A 16,688-nucleotide genomic window follows, 5' to 3' on the forward strand; every position below is an offset into this window, starting at 1 on the left:
CAATAAAAATATCAATAACAAACACTTATCCTGAACAGGGGACAGCAGGCAAAGAAAAAAAAAGATAACGTGGGGTTTCCTCCTTTCCATCAGAGACCCCCTGTCACATCTGAAGCCCCCCTTCATATCATAGTCCCTCCATTTCACATCAGAAGCCCCCCTTCACATCAAGACCCCACCCCTCACATCAAAGTCCCGCCATTTCACATCATAAGCTTTCCCTATACATTAGAAGTTCCCCTTCATATCAGGAGCCCACATCACATGAGAGTCCCCATCAGTAACAAAAATATGAAGGCACCCCAAGTTGCCATTGCACCCTGGTTAATAAAGCCTGGTATAGACACATATCACAAACTACAATGAAACCATTTTATGAACTGGTCACTTGTAGGAGGAATGTGGTGCACCACATGTATGCTGCTAAGATGCAGTGTTTTGCACTTGCCAAACCCTGGGATAAAATAGGGCAGAATGTAGTGGTAATCGGGCAATGCCACACGTGTCTTTATTTAGGAACATGAATGAAATGTGAACTTATGGCTAGAGCAGCTGACCAGCAGACTGCATGGAGAAGATGGTGTCTATAGAAATCTGTGTGTTGTACATCCTGGAACCTACCCCTATTCCAAAGTGAAGAGAATGTTAGATTTCATATCCATTTATCGGCTTATACATATTAGATAAACACAAGTCATATTTCTCAGCCCCTAAAAATTTTAAAAGCAAAGCATCTGTGTAAGAAGCTTCAGGTACAAATGTAATTGCCCGATTCTTGGCCTGCACATTAGTTCTCGTGTAGTTACATGCATTGATCCTAAATTGATGTAATTTCTTTAGCACACACCCTGGGAATCAAAGAGCTCTCAGTTTTCATTTGAAGTTTTTAAACCCCTTTTTAGTCTTGTGACAGACTGTCTTTAGGCTGGCAGTGTATGGACCTCCTACCAACTAAGGTGCCCTTTTATAAATGTTTCTCAGCATTTACAACAGCCGCAGGATCTGTCCCAATATAAATGATTTGCTTACATTTTGTTTACACATTAAATTATTAAATTCCTGCTTTGATCAAGGACTTCTTGAACATGCCAAATGATTTCTGCATCCAGCGTTTGGAGTTTTTGTTTTATTTTTTTGAGACTAGGACTCATGAGCACAAATGTCTAAAGTATGAACTGTTGGTGTTGTTTCCTGACAACAAATCCGTCGCAGCATCATTTTCCCTTCAAATTCTTCCTTGGGGGGCTATACACTATTCAATTTTGCTCCACTCTGTCAGCCAGTATGATGCTTCAGAATAAAAGTAAAGACATAAGTTCTTCCAGCTGTAGGAATGTTTTGTTTTTGCTCAGAGATACTGCAATGTGTTAGAAAATCTCTCTACACAGTAAAGTTGGTTCTTCACTCTTGCGAGTATGAAGGTCTTATGACTAAGGTGTTAAATGTATGTCTACAACTTCTGTGTAGTCACACAAGAAACAACAGATGGTAGTGAATGTCTTCCTACTCATTGCCCTCCAGGAAACATCTAACCATCTATAGTCAGCATTAGACATACCCCATTATGTATATTATGTTAACAGTGCACATGATATAACAGGTGCTGTTTGTGCATCAGAGACAAACCACATATTGATAAAGCGTGGATCGATTCTTCACACTCCATTCCCATCACTTGATGTTTTTCCACCACTGATAGTTAGTCATAATATTCATTGCATTTAGAAAGCACATTCATCGCCCACATCCACCCATTAGTTCCATTTCAGGTATTTATAAAGTGGTAATTGGTAAATTTGCCCATACCGGCCATTTTGTAAAATCCTCATTTTCCACTGGTGAATCTTTGATTCATATGAGGACTTGCTACCCTGGATCACGCTTTCTCATGTACACACACACTTGCTTCACATATTGACTCAACTTAGGATTTTTTCCTGAAAGCCTAATTTGTGAATACTATTAACCATCTCGTCCACCTTCATTTCACATTATAAGTGACCAGAATCTAAAGGGAAATTGCCAGCATAGTTCAGGTGAATTTCCTGGAATTCGATATTTGTTTCTTAAAATGCCCCAAGGACATGTTTACAGTGTTCTTTACCCATTTACTACAGATTGATAAATAAAATGTCACTCTGATATGAAAAGCTCATTCAGAAATGTTTGCACTTGAAACAAGGTTAATGTAATGATGTTTTGTTTTGCAGCTCAACAGATTCAGCGGCAGATACATGGAAGCCAGGCGGAAAGCAGTCTTTCGATTAATACAGTAGATTCTGGTGACAGAGAAACAGCAACATATGACCAAGGTTAGTCATCTCTTAAGATTATTAAAGAAGAACAATAATAAGGATAAAAATGTCAGGGGCATAATGGCATGATATGAGCACTTTAATTTTATTTAGCTTGAAAGTGAGCTAAAGCAATGTCTAACCTTAATCTAAATAAACGGCTACAAGTGTTTATGGTCCCATGACAACAACATCTGGTAGCAGAATGGCATTACTTTTTGTTTTAAGCACAGTGTTTTGTTCAGCATTACTTTTTCCTCCAAACTACATCCAAAAACAAAAAGCAGACATGTATAGTAAGTCACCTTTCACATTACATATTGATTGCAAAATGTTGTGCCCTGCCTGTAACTCTCCTTTCAAGGGCAAACTGCTTTAAATATTTGGGGGAAGCAAGTGTAAGTTATAGTTAAACTTAAAGTGACACTAAACTCAGGAGTTAAATCTTACAAATGCATTCAAGTACCTTAACTATTGACATAAATGTAGCTTACATATGTATCACTCAGCTCTAGATCCTCAAATCATCTCTGAATTGGTGCTGACACTGTCCTTTCTTCTGGAGGGTGGCTACTTCTGTTTCCCATGGTCCCTGTGTGTGTTGTAAAGTAGCCACTGCTCCAAGCTTGCTCCTGTGATGGACTACAATCTCATGTTTAGGGCCCATTCACACGAGACACAGTGCGTTCCGGCCTGGTTCTGGTCGGAACGCACTGGATCGCATCGCAGCTGGCTAACTTTGTTGTGGGGCGAAAGGGGCGTGGTGGTCCATTGAAGTGAATGGCACAGTAGCAACTCCCCCTAGCCACAATGCTTATGTCTGCATCGAAATGCATGGCACATCAATGTCTGCGTTCCAGTCTGGTCCAGTAAGAAAAAATAGTGCTTGCAGCATTTTTTCTGACTGGACCGGACCGCAGGCATTGATGTGCCACGTGTTCCCATGCGGCCGATCGCATTGAGGCCTGGAGGGTGTAGCTACGGTGCCATTCACTTCAATGGACCGCCACACCCCCTCCCATCCCACAACAAAGTGAGCCGGCCGCATATGCGATCCAGTGCGTTCTGGCCAAAATCGCGCCAGAACGCAGTGTCTGGTGTGAACGGGCCCTTAGTTTACTAATTTGTATTGATTTTATAGTCCATCATGGGAGCGAGCTTGGAGCAGTAGCTACTTTACAACACACAGGGACCATAGGGGACAAAAGTAACCACCCTCCAGAAGGAAGGACAGAGTCATCATGAATTCAGAGATGACTGGAAGATCTACAGCTGATACACAGAAATAATTACAGTTAATGATTCTTTCTGAGTACCTCAATACATCATCCCTGACTGACTTATCTACCTTGAGCTGTCGCACCCTAACTAAAGCTGTTGTTTTTATTGCCATACAACAAAAATATGAAGCATTGCAGCAAAAACTGACAGATCAGATTTACAGCCAAGAAATGAAGCTGACTCTTCTTAATCGGAATGTGGAGAACATTTCGTCTAGCCTGAACGACATACACAGTTCACTGTATTCGCTGGAGGAGAAGATCAATGATGCTGATAAAGGACAAAATCTGCAATCATTCCTTAAAGGTAAAACATATACCTCACTCTAGGATGCTGGCATATGTGTCCTGAAAAACTAGATGGCTCTTTCATTTGCACTTTAAACTATCTGGCTGGTGGGAGAGGTGTGTTTCATGCACGCAGATGTGAGATATGGCCATTTTCAGTCAGTGGCCCCTGAGACTGCAAGCCAACCATTATCATAGGGAATGGAAAATAGGGATCACATGTTAGACGTTGGGCTGTCCCAATTCCAGTTGTGCCACCCTGAAAAGTTAGTTATAATTTCTTTGCATCCCCTCCAAGCTTCTTTCTTCTCCATTCACATAAACTGGTTAGGTTAGCATAGCTGGTGTTTATGAAGTACTTTGCCCCAAGGATAGTTGTATCAAGCTGCATGAACAACTACCCTTTTTTAGTCTATGACCAGAGAGCATGAATAGATTTCAAACACCACTCACAGCCAATCAGGTGACAGGATGTAATTGTTGTGTAAACGACAGTCATCTCCATGATACTTTTAAATCATAAGCCAATTTCATTTCTAGTCCAAGATACTTCCATTATGTTTATCTGTGCATTTCTGTAGCTCCTGTAGGTGACATCACCACAGACTATGTGTTCCTATAATTCTATTTGGAATCATCATTGTCCAATCAGATAAAAATGCAAGCCAAAGCTTCCCTGAAGTAATGTGAGAATGGTCAAAAGTCCTAACATTATGAGGAGAAGCATAATCCCCCTCCCACGTCACCCCCTTTCAGCAGGACCAGAAATAATCAGAAGGCGAATGTAAAGTCATGGGATATTTTAGTAAGGATGTTCAAAGCCAAAGAAAACCCTTTATTTGAATGGGGTTTCTTAATGTAGAAGCCTGGATGGATCCAAATTTCCTACACCACCCTTGTAATAACTCAGGAACATAACTTGCTTTACATGGTGGACTAGTTTCAACCAATTGCATAAAGTATGTCCCATTCAGATTAAAAGAGAAGTAAAGGTAAACTTTTTTTTGGCTTTATCTTTCTTTTGAGTCACAAAAGTCAGCAGATAGCGGGCTATTGTACGCTCTCTGCTGGCTGCACAGAGCTGTGCTGCAGCAGGGAAGGATCCTAAAAGTGTTGTTGGGATCTACCTCGGCTGCTAATTGACAGCTGCTTCTCTAGAGCCAGCACCAGCCATACACATCCTTCCCCTGTCTGTTCCTCTAGTGAGTGCTGGAGGGGCAGTGAGGGGAGAGGGGGAATCCTTGCGGGGAGCAGTTTCTGACTGTGGTCTGCAGTGAGAAGAGACCATGAGCTAAGCAGCGTAGGACAGTTGAGGTGTCCCACGCCGGCTCTAATCTGCAGAAAGAGTATATTTTATTCTAACCACACTTTACCTTTATTTGTAAGGTCAAACTTACAGATTACAATTACAGATTGTACCAATAGGTTACGCTGATAGTAAAATAGACCGGCATATCTCACTAAGGCAGGATTTGTCTATGTTACTACAACAAACTGGAGATTTACAGTAATCCTATTAAATCTTTTATATCTGCCTTACAAAAATGCATTATGTTTTACATTATATCCTTCCATTTCAGATCCAATGGCAAAAAGTCTTACAGAGCTTATTAAAAACATTGTTAAAGATCAGTTTACCATACTGCAAATGGACATGAAAGAAACCATCGCCCAGATCTACAAAACTGTGTCTGAAACCTCTCTAGAAGTTGAAAAAATTAAGGAATCTGTGAAACATTTAAATACTACAATAACTTCTGCCCATCAAAAGTGTGCAGAAGAAGAAGAAAACAAGGCAAGCAAGGAAGATGTGTTAGAACTAAAGAACCGAATAGAGCATTTAAAAAATACTGCTTTTGTTTGCACCTCCTCGTTTAAAGATATGGAAAAAAGGCATAGTGCTCTCGAAGAAGAATTAAACCATGAACAATCCAGGAACAGAGATTATTTTGAAACTCTGAACAGTACGTTGAGCAAAATGAAGGAGATTCATGATCAGATGTTGACTGGGAATCATGTTAAGGAACAAAGAGTACAAATAACTCCATATAACTTCAATGACGATAATGTAACTGAATATCTTTTGGCTCTACAGGAGAGGATGAAAAAACAGAATATAATGATGCTTCAACTCTATGATGATATTTATGCACAAGACAGCAAAATCAATAACCTTACCGTTACTTTGGATCTTCAGAAACAATCAAGTGAAAAAGCCTGTGAAGACAAATTTGCAACCTGTAAAGATGACTTTCAGAAACAATTAAAAGGCACTGAAGAGAATATGCATGTCTTAAACAAAACTGTCTCTGATGTTGTCATTCCCTTGGATGACAAAATTGATAAAATGAACGAGCAGATAAACGATTTGTGTTATGACATGGAAATACTGCAACCATTCATAGAAAAAGGGGCTCCGTTTAGTAGGACAACTGAATATGAGCTCAAAAATGATGTAAATGAAGTTAATCAGCAGATTCAAAACATTACAGAATTTCTTAATACCCTGAATTCTATAGTGCACGTTATTATGAAAGGCCAAGACAAACTTCAAATTGAAGCTGAAAAACGTGAAGAACTCTTTGAAAGGCGCTTTAACGAATGCATCATGGAAGTTGAAGATGGCCTTAATAACACCATGGATATATTAAATGATGCTGTTGACTCTATCCGTGATGAATTTGTGACAAAGTCGGCAATTTCTGATATGCAAAACAAAGCTGAGCTTTACACTAATGCTACTATTGAGAAACTAGAAAGTGCTTTGTTAGCCATTCCTGCGATGAATGAAACTCTGCAAAACCTGACCACTGCACCTAGAATCCATAAAGATAACAGCACATCTACACATTATGCTGTTGGGTTTAGTCAAGATGACACCAGCATGGCCTCTTCCTTTCTAGAGTTGTCACAGAAGATAAACAGTTTACAGTCCAAATTGTTTGAGTGTCAAGTAAACATTACTAAAATAGAGGAAAATGTAGAGATTTCTGTAACTAATGTGCAAAATTGTCAATCTCGTGTACAAATTATAGAATCCCAAGTAAATATGATCCTGGCTAACCCTACTGCTTTACCAAAAGCGAAACCTGTTGAAGTTCTTACCAATCAAAAAAGTGTCCTGCAGGAAGTATATTCCAGAATTAAAGCTCTTGAATTTAAATCCATCCGGCTGTCAACAAGTATACCACAGCTGAATAAAACTGCAAATGAGGCAAAGGTCTTATGTCAAACTGTATTTGTCACTGTTAAGAAAGTCAATGAAAGTGTGCCAAAATTAGTTGAAGCAGCTCAGCCAAACATAGCAAGTTTGCAGAAAGGCTTTGAGGAGCTCATACGTTCTTTAATACAAATTAAGATGTCAACTGTCTTGACAAACTTAACAGGATATGTAGATAAATCACTATCTGATATCACAACCAATATGGCCAAACTTCAAAAACAGATGAAGGCTCCAGTGAAGAAGACACTTGTCCCAAAGAAGCTTTCCATTAATCCCACAGTATCTATTATTGGCCGAAGCCAACGAAATTCTGATATTATAGATCAAGGTGAGTCTTTTTTATTAACAGCGTAGTCACTGATTTTGTAGACCTAATAGAGAGGTGGACAAGTATTTAGTACTATTAATCTGCAACAAGTCCTTCTCTTAGGAGTGCAGATTTTAGTGTGGAAACTGTGATGTTTTTATTGATGTTGCACACACATCTCTGACAAAATAAGTGCATGTCTCATTCCTTTATAGAAAAGTTTGTCACCCTTTTAAAATGTTGCCATTCTAGGGTCCAGCTAGTAAGGACCAGTAGTAAGTACTATCCAGAGCTGATAAGGGAAGTCAGTTCATTCTCCTCTGGTGACATGATGGAAAAGTCATTATGGGAAGAGCTAGCGTTGACAGCTAGCTAGCTCCGCCCAACTGTTTACAGTTGTACGGCATCTGACAGGTGAGCCATGATTAGGCAAAGTCATCAGTTACAGAGTACTGGGCCCTGATTGGGCAAATGTAAAAGGGTCTGGTATGACTTTGGGGAGGAAATCCACGCTTCTTTTCCCCTAAATTTTAAATGGGGTCCCTCCTAACATTCCTACCAAACCTAAAGGGTCTGGTATTGTTTGGGAGGGGGAACCGCACACTTTTACATCTGGCCTGCAGTTGACATTTTTTTCTGACTTGCATTTGACCTGTATTCAATGAATCCCGTGCTGTAGTTCAAAACTATTTATGATTATGTCTTTCTTGGCAGATGACCACTCCAGCTGCAGCAGCTCTCCTTGCTATAATGGTGGTACTTGCATCAATGACCTGAAAGGTTTTGTGTGTGCCTGTCGTCATCCTTTTGGAGGACTGAACTGCAGCCTAAAGATGACAGATGAGAATGCTCAATCTCTAGGCAAGTTGTTTTGTGTGTTTTTGTCAACTGTGTACCTTAGTTCAGTAGAACTGGAATACCATACAGTATGTGTCTCTATAAATCTACATTTGGTCTTGGTAAAACACTTAATGGCACAGAATAGTATGGCTCAGGTAGAAGTTAGGTTGAAGCAATGCTGTCCTAATCCTGTAAGTAAACACAGTGAAAATTATTACTCCTGTAGTCTCTAATATTCAGGCAAATTTTGGTCTGCTCATCCACCCAACGACCGACTGGAGACTGGCAGCAGGATGAACACCATAATTAGGTTATGTGGTATCTTTTAGGCAGCTCAAATATTGCAGATAGGCTTGGAGCAAAAAAGGAGAACTAAATAAGTGAGGGCCTACGTGAAGGGGTTAGAAGGGGAGTCAGGTAGTTGAAAGGTTAAAAGGTGAATACGCAGGTTAAAGTAAAGTCAATTAGCTAATTGTTTGGCAGTGATTTGGCTGGGATGGGCTCTAAGGGCGGGCGGTAGGGAGGAGTGAGGCAAATCTAGTTGGAAATCTGCAGATGCAGAGAGCGCTTTGAAGATCTTCTTCTTCTTGGTTCCTAGAGGAGCAAAGACAACATGAGTGAGTTAGAGCATCTTTTAGCACAGCATCGGATGGCTCCTGATGCTAATGGTACTGCCTGATTGGAGAGTCAGGTATTCTCTTTGCTTCTAGAGGTTCCACATGATCTCCCATACACATGGGCATTTTACTACATGTGCTGATGGGTCATGGTCTCTGTAGCAACAAAAGTAACCCCAGCAGGAATGCCAGACATGCCTCAAGTGTGGCTCCTTGTGGCCCAGCCTGGGATTACACATCTGAAGGGGAGGTTTCTGAATTTAAAGAGAACAACACATTGGGGCTAACAGAACTGAATGACATTAGTGCATCAAATCTACTGAGAATAGTCAGAGGCTTTAAAGCCTGAGATCTCATACTGCAAATATATAACTATAGGGCAGTAGGCACAGGACATACCAGGAAGTACATTGCTATTTTTCAGGAGTTATTTCAGACGAATGGTTCATTTATAGGGTACCATTTCCATATAACATAGCAAATCTTCACTTTTTAAGTTCAGGTCTACAATAAACAATTTAAAAAATATATATTTGGAGTGCTGGCGCCTTATACAGTTGTTGCTTTTTATATAGGTTTTACTTTAGGCCTGTACAGTGCCTGGGTACACTTTGAAAAATGTTCTCACATGTAGCATGATTTCTACTGAATTTTCCTCATGTTGCCTGAACAGGGATACTTGTAAAGAATAATTGATGTCAGTTGGTCCTCAGTGTGCTAATTAATAACACAACAGTAGGAGCATTAACAAAAAGTGAGGTCGATGTTGTCATGAAACCCTACAGTCTTGCTCAGGCATCCTCAGTTGTACTAAGTTTATAGTGTTACTGGTACTTATCCATGCCTATCTGAAGCATGTACACAGTCATATTTTATATATTCAGGAATTAAATAACCATCTCACTGCTTACTGGTGGTGTTATACATAACAAACATCATTTGTTTGACTTAATTTAGACTTACAATTATGAATGGTTGATTAGGGTTCTGCCAATACCTTTGCTTATGGTATTTGTCAAACAGTACTACCCAGAACATTTGTTCTTTGTGCTTCTCTATGCTGCACCAGCAGATTGCAAAAGGAGAACAGTTTAAAAATAAAGATACTGCTTTGTGATCACTGTGCCATGACGGCTAGACTGGCAGCCATAGATTTAATTATGATAGTATCTATTATTTCATAGCATTGACAGTTCTGGTCAGCACTTTTTACAGGATTTTGAACTTTTAATCTAATTTAAGGTGTCTGAAAAGCAGGAACACTAGATAGCTGGTTATTCAAGGTCACACATAAAAGTTTAAAGAATGTTCATTGAACCCTGAGTATGGGATGTCATTGCAATTATTCTATACATCTTCAGTGTAAAATTCTAAGGCCCCTTTCACATGGGTGGCATCCATTCTGATCAGTAGGGAATCTGTGCACGGATCGCCTGCTGATTGGAGCAGTATGGAACGGATGTCACTCTTGTGACCTTCATGTCCAATTTGTTTTTTCCTTCATCGCAACTGGACTAACTGGACCCATGCTAGGTCTATGGGCAGTGGTGCCTGTTTAAATCCAATTACCTCTGATCCGTCACAATCAGATCCACCAAAACAGAAACATTTTTTTCCAGACCAAGACGGAGTCGAAGGTAATCAGATGTAAGCAGACCTAGGTCCATTTACATTCAACTACTTATAGGCTAACATTGAGCTTACGATCAGGTCTGCCTAAAAACAGCCAGACCTGATCAGAACGTCATGTGAAAAGATCCTTACATTTACAGTTTAGTATGTGGGAGATATTTTGTATGTGCATTGCATTATTGAAATTACTTGAAGTATACATATTTTATATATTTATTACTTCTCGACAGGCTATGCAGTAGCAGCAATATTATGCACATCTTCAACAGCTGCTTCTGTAAATATGTAGAATTCCAAAGGAAAAAAAATAACTGTTAATACAAACTGTAGGTTCAATCGGGCTCTAAAGCTCTTTCACACGTAGAGCTATGCAGTTATGCCTTTTTTTTAACTCTGTAACTTCATGTGTTTATCCATGTTTTTGTACATTTCATATGTTTTTATTGTTCATTCATTCTGCCAAGCACATAAATATTAATTAGTTTTAGGCAACACATGGGATTTCTGCTTAAACTGCTCAATTTAGTGCAGAAAAATGCATGCATGTTACTGCGAGACAAAGGTTAATGAGCTGTTACTTATCAGGAAAAATGAGGAAAGAATTTTCTCGGACAATCTGTATGAGCTCTGTATTAATGTAAGACTAAACTCAAGAGTTAAATCTTAAAGGATCTTGAAGGACAGTGTCATTCAGAGATGATTTGAGAATCTACGGCTGAGTGATGTACAAATAAGATACATTTTTGTTAATAGATTACTTGAATGCATTTTTAAGATTTAACTCCTTAGTTTAGTGTCACTTTAAGGACAGGTGTCTGCTTTCCTATAGTTAAATGCCTTCATTTTATTGCATGAAAATGCATTTCCAGTAGAAAGCTAGTTCATTCATTTGTGGGTTGTCCCCATTCATGTGCTGCAGCTTAGTGCATAAAATATAGGGTATGCTGCATTTTGTATCCACAAGAGAGGGTTACAATAGCCATAGCAGCTCATGAAACTGCTATGGGGTTCTTTGGTAGGAGGGGTCCGTTAGGGGGGCTGATTAGGAAAACAAAACTCAGGGTTGTGTAGTCACTCCCTAGTAGTGTACTGACTATACGTTCAGCTCTCCTGCTGCGTGTCCTCAATACATACTTTACGTTGAGATCAATGACGTCTATTATCACAGTTGACACTGCCAGCAGCTATAGAGCTGTATAGAGAGTAAGTGGGGGATCCAAAGTTTTTCTATGGGGCCCCATGATTTGTAGTTACATTCCTGTCCAGTGATGTGAATGATAGACCACAAAAATGCAAGGTTACTGTATGAGAGAACCAGAAATTGATGTACTTTGACTCCTGTGACCTAAAGGTCCACTATGAGCTGGCAGCACAGAGCCACACCGCAGCCAGTAAGGATCACGGCAATACTACCTGATTGACAGCTGGCTCTGTCTCTCTAGAGCCAGAAGAAGCTGTTCCCATGATCTCCAGTTCTTCAGGTCCTCCTGCAGGCAGGAAATGTTGGTGGTGGCAGTGGTGTCCAACGATGCTGAGGGCATCTTACCCCCATGTCTACTTATCTCCTGCCCAGTGTGAGCCCATATGTTGCGCTTGGTAAGGTTCTATATCTATAGTGAACACAATCATTAATTAATGAACAAAGTGGTGATATATGCGTGTCGTAATTTGTTGCTTCCAGATGGGCAAAAAGCAATAAATTACCTGGTAAAAATGTTTTTGTTTACCAGGTAATTTATTGCTTTTTGCCCATCTGGAAGCAACGAATTACGACACGAATATTACCACTTTGTTCATTAATTAATGATTGTGTTCACTATAGATATAGAACCTTCACGATACACAGGAGGACACGAATAATAGGGGCATTATTTAAATACCAAGTGCAACATATTGGCTCACATTGATTACACTTGTATACATTGTTGCAGCTGGTGACTTAACATTGTATCCTAGCGCAACTAAATTGGTTAAAAAAATCTCCTGCCCAGTGTTCCTCCATCCTCCTCCTGTGGGTAATGCAGAGCACTGCGTGCGTGACTTTAAATAAATATCTGATATATCTAAAGAAACTTAAAGTGCAACTGAAGCCAAAACTTTTTTTTTTTTTAGTTTTGGATAGAGTGGAGAGGGATTAGAACTGTTAGGTTTTTGTTGCATTCTATAATCTTGAAGGAGATCCACACTCTCTATTTGTCCTGATGACCGTGATCACAAAGCATAAAAAGCTTGCTTATAGCATCCTATGTATAATCCTTTTGGGTTGTCACTAGAACAGAAATAGATGGGGGGCACTAGTTCTAGTGACCCTGCTGACCACCAGGGATTTCCCTCTCTTTGGAGGTATTTTTTATCACGTCCTGTTGTAGCTATCAAACAGGAAGTGAAGGGAAATCTCCCCAATGCAACAAAGATGGCAAAAAAAGCTTACAGGGGTTATAATCCTAACTAACTCTATCCATAACTAAAAACGTTTTGGCTTCAGTTCTACTTTGAAACAAAGTGGCTAAATGACTCATTATCTTTTTTTCCTCCTTCTTTATGCAGATTTCTCCAAAGGATCTTATCGGTATGCGCCAATGGTGGCCTTTTCTGTCTCTCACACATATGGGATGACATCTCCTGGACCGATCCGATTTAACAATCTCTATGTAAATTATGGATCTTCATATACACCCAGCACAGGGAAATTTAATGTGCCCTATCTGGGGGTATATGTGTTTAAGTTTACCATTGAGTCCTATAGCCCTCGATTGTCAGGCTATTTAGTGGTTGATGGAATTGATAAAATTGCATTCCAGTCTGAAAACATTAACAGCAGCGTGTATAGTGACAGGACGGTGACAGGGGATGCTTTGCTAGAACTAAACTATGGGCAAACAGTCTGGCTCAGGTTAGCCACGGGCACCATCCCTGCACAATACCCGCCTGTCACGACATTTAGTGGCTACTTATTATACCGTACATAATTGATATTCAATATATTATATGCTTGTATTTACAGAGAGTCAATAATCAAAGTTATTTTCATATATTTAAGTATATGTAAACCATGGGGCCAGCATCACTTTCGCAATCATATTGTATGCCAGCAGACTGTTTATGCGGGACACAGCAGGCAATAGGAATACTCACCTGCTGGTATGTGTCACTGTCTTACTGACTGGATGTGCAAGGCATCATTCTCTCACTGGCAACTTATATTCTGCAGCAGTTTTATCAGGGACAGAAGGACGCCTCAGTCATCCATCCAGAGGGAATAACGCATGCAACCTGCACATTCCAACAACCCTGAGGCTGGCAAATTCTTAACAGTGACACGATCACTAGCGTGACATCAGCCTAAGCATATGAAAATCTTTTCTTCTCAGCTCCATCTAGTAGAAAAATGGCATGTGAATAGTATATGGCTTGGTGGATGTTTTTTAAATCATCCCCAAAGTGTATGTAAACCCTAAATCCCACCACACCCTATGCTGATTTCATAAGCAAAATGTATTTGTTATTCTTGTCAAAGTTTCTTACCAGGAGGTCATTAACAGCACATTCTGTTACAGGCTGACACCACTAAGCTATGCCCTAAAATTAGCTGCAGTCATTGTCAGCCTGTCCAGTGTGTAATCCTTCATATGATGGTTGGCCTGCCTATCTGAAAGACCTGATAGGCAGCCCAATGGCCAACTGAAGGGGCTCATGGGCTGACAACGCTGCAGTTCATTTTAAAGCGGTGTTGTCAGCCTGCAACAAGAAGTGCTGTTTCTGGCAGGATGTCCAGGTAGGAAACTTTGCACGAAAAATGATTTGCATAAGAAAAATGCATACAGTGAGACATGATGCCAAACATACTGGAAACTACATTTTGGGTTTACATACACTTTAACAAACTAAAGTATCACTTTAGGATTGGGCTGGCACTTTGAACAATTACTTTACTCATGTCCCTTCTCTGAGTGTACCATAACCATCTTCTAGAATAATAGTGAAGGGATGTTAAAGTTCCGACTGCTCTAGACATACAGGGGTTGGTTTACTAAAGTCAAACAGGCTACTCACTTTGCAAAGGAATTTGCACTTTGCAGGGGAATTGACACTTTAGAGTAGGATTGTACATAGGGCACTATAGGCAAGCTTCTTATGCTTTGAATAGATCTCAGTGAGCAGATGAGGGGACATACTGAAGGACAGTTTTTTTTGTTTTTTTTAATGCTTTAAGATACAGTGGGGGTCATTTATGAAAACTGGAACAAACAGAATGTGGAGCAATTGCCCAAAGTAACCAGTCAGCTTATCTCTTCAATTTGTTCAGTTGAGATTTGAAAATGAAAGACAGAAGCTGATTGGTTACTGTGGGCAACTGCTAAAGATTCTGTCTGCTCCAGTTTTGAGAAATTCCCCCCAATGATTTCAGATCTTTAACTCTTTGGTTAGAACAGACAGTCCAGCACAACTAGTTTACAATTGATGATGATTAAGAATGATTGAGATAAAGATGAGAATGAATAATCCTGTCTGTACTGTGGACAGCCCAGTACAGACAGGGTTAATTATGGCAAACACAATTACCCAGTCCCCTCATAAACAGGAAGAACTAAGTAGGATTTTCTAGTTCTGAAGTTTTTCAGCACAGAGCATCTAAAAAAGGTAAGCTGCAATTTTTAAATATATGCAATGTAAATGGGAACATATAACAAAAATAAAGTATTATCCCAATTTGGCCACAAAAGTGGAAATACACCACTTTAAGTATTTACCTATGTGCATATCATTTTACCTCTTAAAGCATTGCTTATCTTTGTCTATGTTACCAAAGTTTTAGTGTTTTGATGCTTAAAATTTTTAACTAAAATGTAAAAATGTGATTTCTTTCCATTATGTACCTTGCCTTATAATTGCAAATGTCTATTCATGTTATTGGATACAATCTATATGACCTCCTGTATTCTAAAATAATAAAATATTTTATATTGATTTTTAGATTTCTTTCTGACAAATGTGTTTTAATGGCCTCTTCATAAGACCTCATTAATGAGCCTAATTAGTGAAGTGTGCAATGGTTTGGCACTTCTACATTGCATATATGTGACACTAGGTGGTGCTATTTGCTGCTTTGATATGGTTGCAGTGTGTAAATAAACAAGAGTGCATCAAGCATTAAATGAGTAATATGTGGGGAATGCCTGTAAAAGTGGGGGGAACTAGTGATGGGCTGAACACACCTGAGTTTGGTTCTAACTCAAACGTTCGAACATGGAAAAAATTCTAACTCGAACTTAGAACTCAATGAAAGTCTATGGGACCAGAACAAAGAAAATCAAATGTCCCTTTTTGAAGGCTTATATGTAAGTTATTGGCCATAAAAAGGGTATGGGGATTTGGGTACTGCCCTGGGGGACATGTATCAATGAAAAAACACTTTTAAAAAATACAGTTTTTAAAGGGGAGCAGTGATTTTAACATTGCTTAAAGTGAAACAATAAAAATGAAAACTTCCTTTAAATATGGTGCCTGGGGGGTCCCCTTAAACTGCCTGTAAAGTGGTGGATTGGTATGATGTATAGAACCTGCTGCAGCAAAAAGTGACATTTATAAAGAAATAAATGACATTTAAATTGCCGGTAATTGGTTTTCCCTTAATCTTGTAAACAACTGCTTGGGGAGGCAGCCTGTATGAAGAGGCCACATTTTAGGACACTCGGAACAAGGTTAGAGATTTTTTGGATAAATGATGGTGTTTTTTTTGCGGACATTGGATAAAAGTAACAACAGGTGCTTTAAAATTGGGCCTTTAGTGTTGGGGGTGCCTTCACACCGTAACCCTTAAGTTATTCTTAATGAGTGCAGGATTGGACCCTGCTTTAAACAATCACATTATATATACCTACCACACAGGTGTGGGAAAAAATGGGCCTTTGGTGTTGGTGCCTCCACACTGTAACCCCTCAGAGTTACTCTTGATGAGCGCAGGGATGGGTCCTGCTGTACAAAATTCAAATTGTATGCACCTGTCACACACCTGTCTCCTTGTTGGACATGATGTGGGGCTTATTATAAAATGTTATTAGAGAATGGGATGGGAAATTTGTGCTTTTGTGCCATACTTTATCGCATGTGGTGTTTGGTGCACTATAAACTGTTGTACAATGGCTTATTATGAAAAAAAGAAAAAATTAGAAGAAAACCCCCCTAAAAATTAAAAAAGAAAAAAAC

The 16,688-nt window shown here is 39.5% G+C and overlaps 1 protein-coding gene across 1 annotated transcript in view; it reads left to right on the forward strand.

The window, feature by feature from the left end:
- The window catches only part of MMRN1 (multimerin 1), an 81,759-nt gene extending 68,228 nt beyond the window's left edge, over positions 1-13,531 (forward strand). The window contains exons 4-9 of the mRNA XM_018553281.1: positions 2,211-2,312; positions 3,705-3,881; positions 5,443-7,413; positions 7,652-7,654; positions 8,107-8,253; positions 13,029-13,531. Coding sequence (XP_018408783.1) covers positions 2,211-2,312; positions 3,705-3,881; positions 5,443-7,413; positions 7,652-7,654; positions 8,107-8,253; positions 13,029-13,450 — 2,822 coding nt within the window. The 3' untranslated portion in view covers positions 13,451-13,531. The remainder of the gene's footprint in view (positions 1-2,210; positions 2,313-3,704; positions 3,882-5,442; positions 7,414-7,651; positions 7,655-8,106; positions 8,254-13,028) is intronic.
- The last annotated feature ends 3,157 nt before the right edge of the window (positions 13,532-16,688 follow it).

This window comes from Nanorana parkeri, unplaced genomic scaffold (assembly GCF_000935625.1).
Source record: "Nanorana parkeri isolate BGI_ZX_2015 unplaced genomic scaffold, ASM93562v1 scaffold115, whole genome shotgun sequence".
Lineage (NCBI taxonomy): Eukaryota > Metazoa > Chordata > Amphibia > Anura > Dicroglossidae > Nanorana > Nanorana parkeri.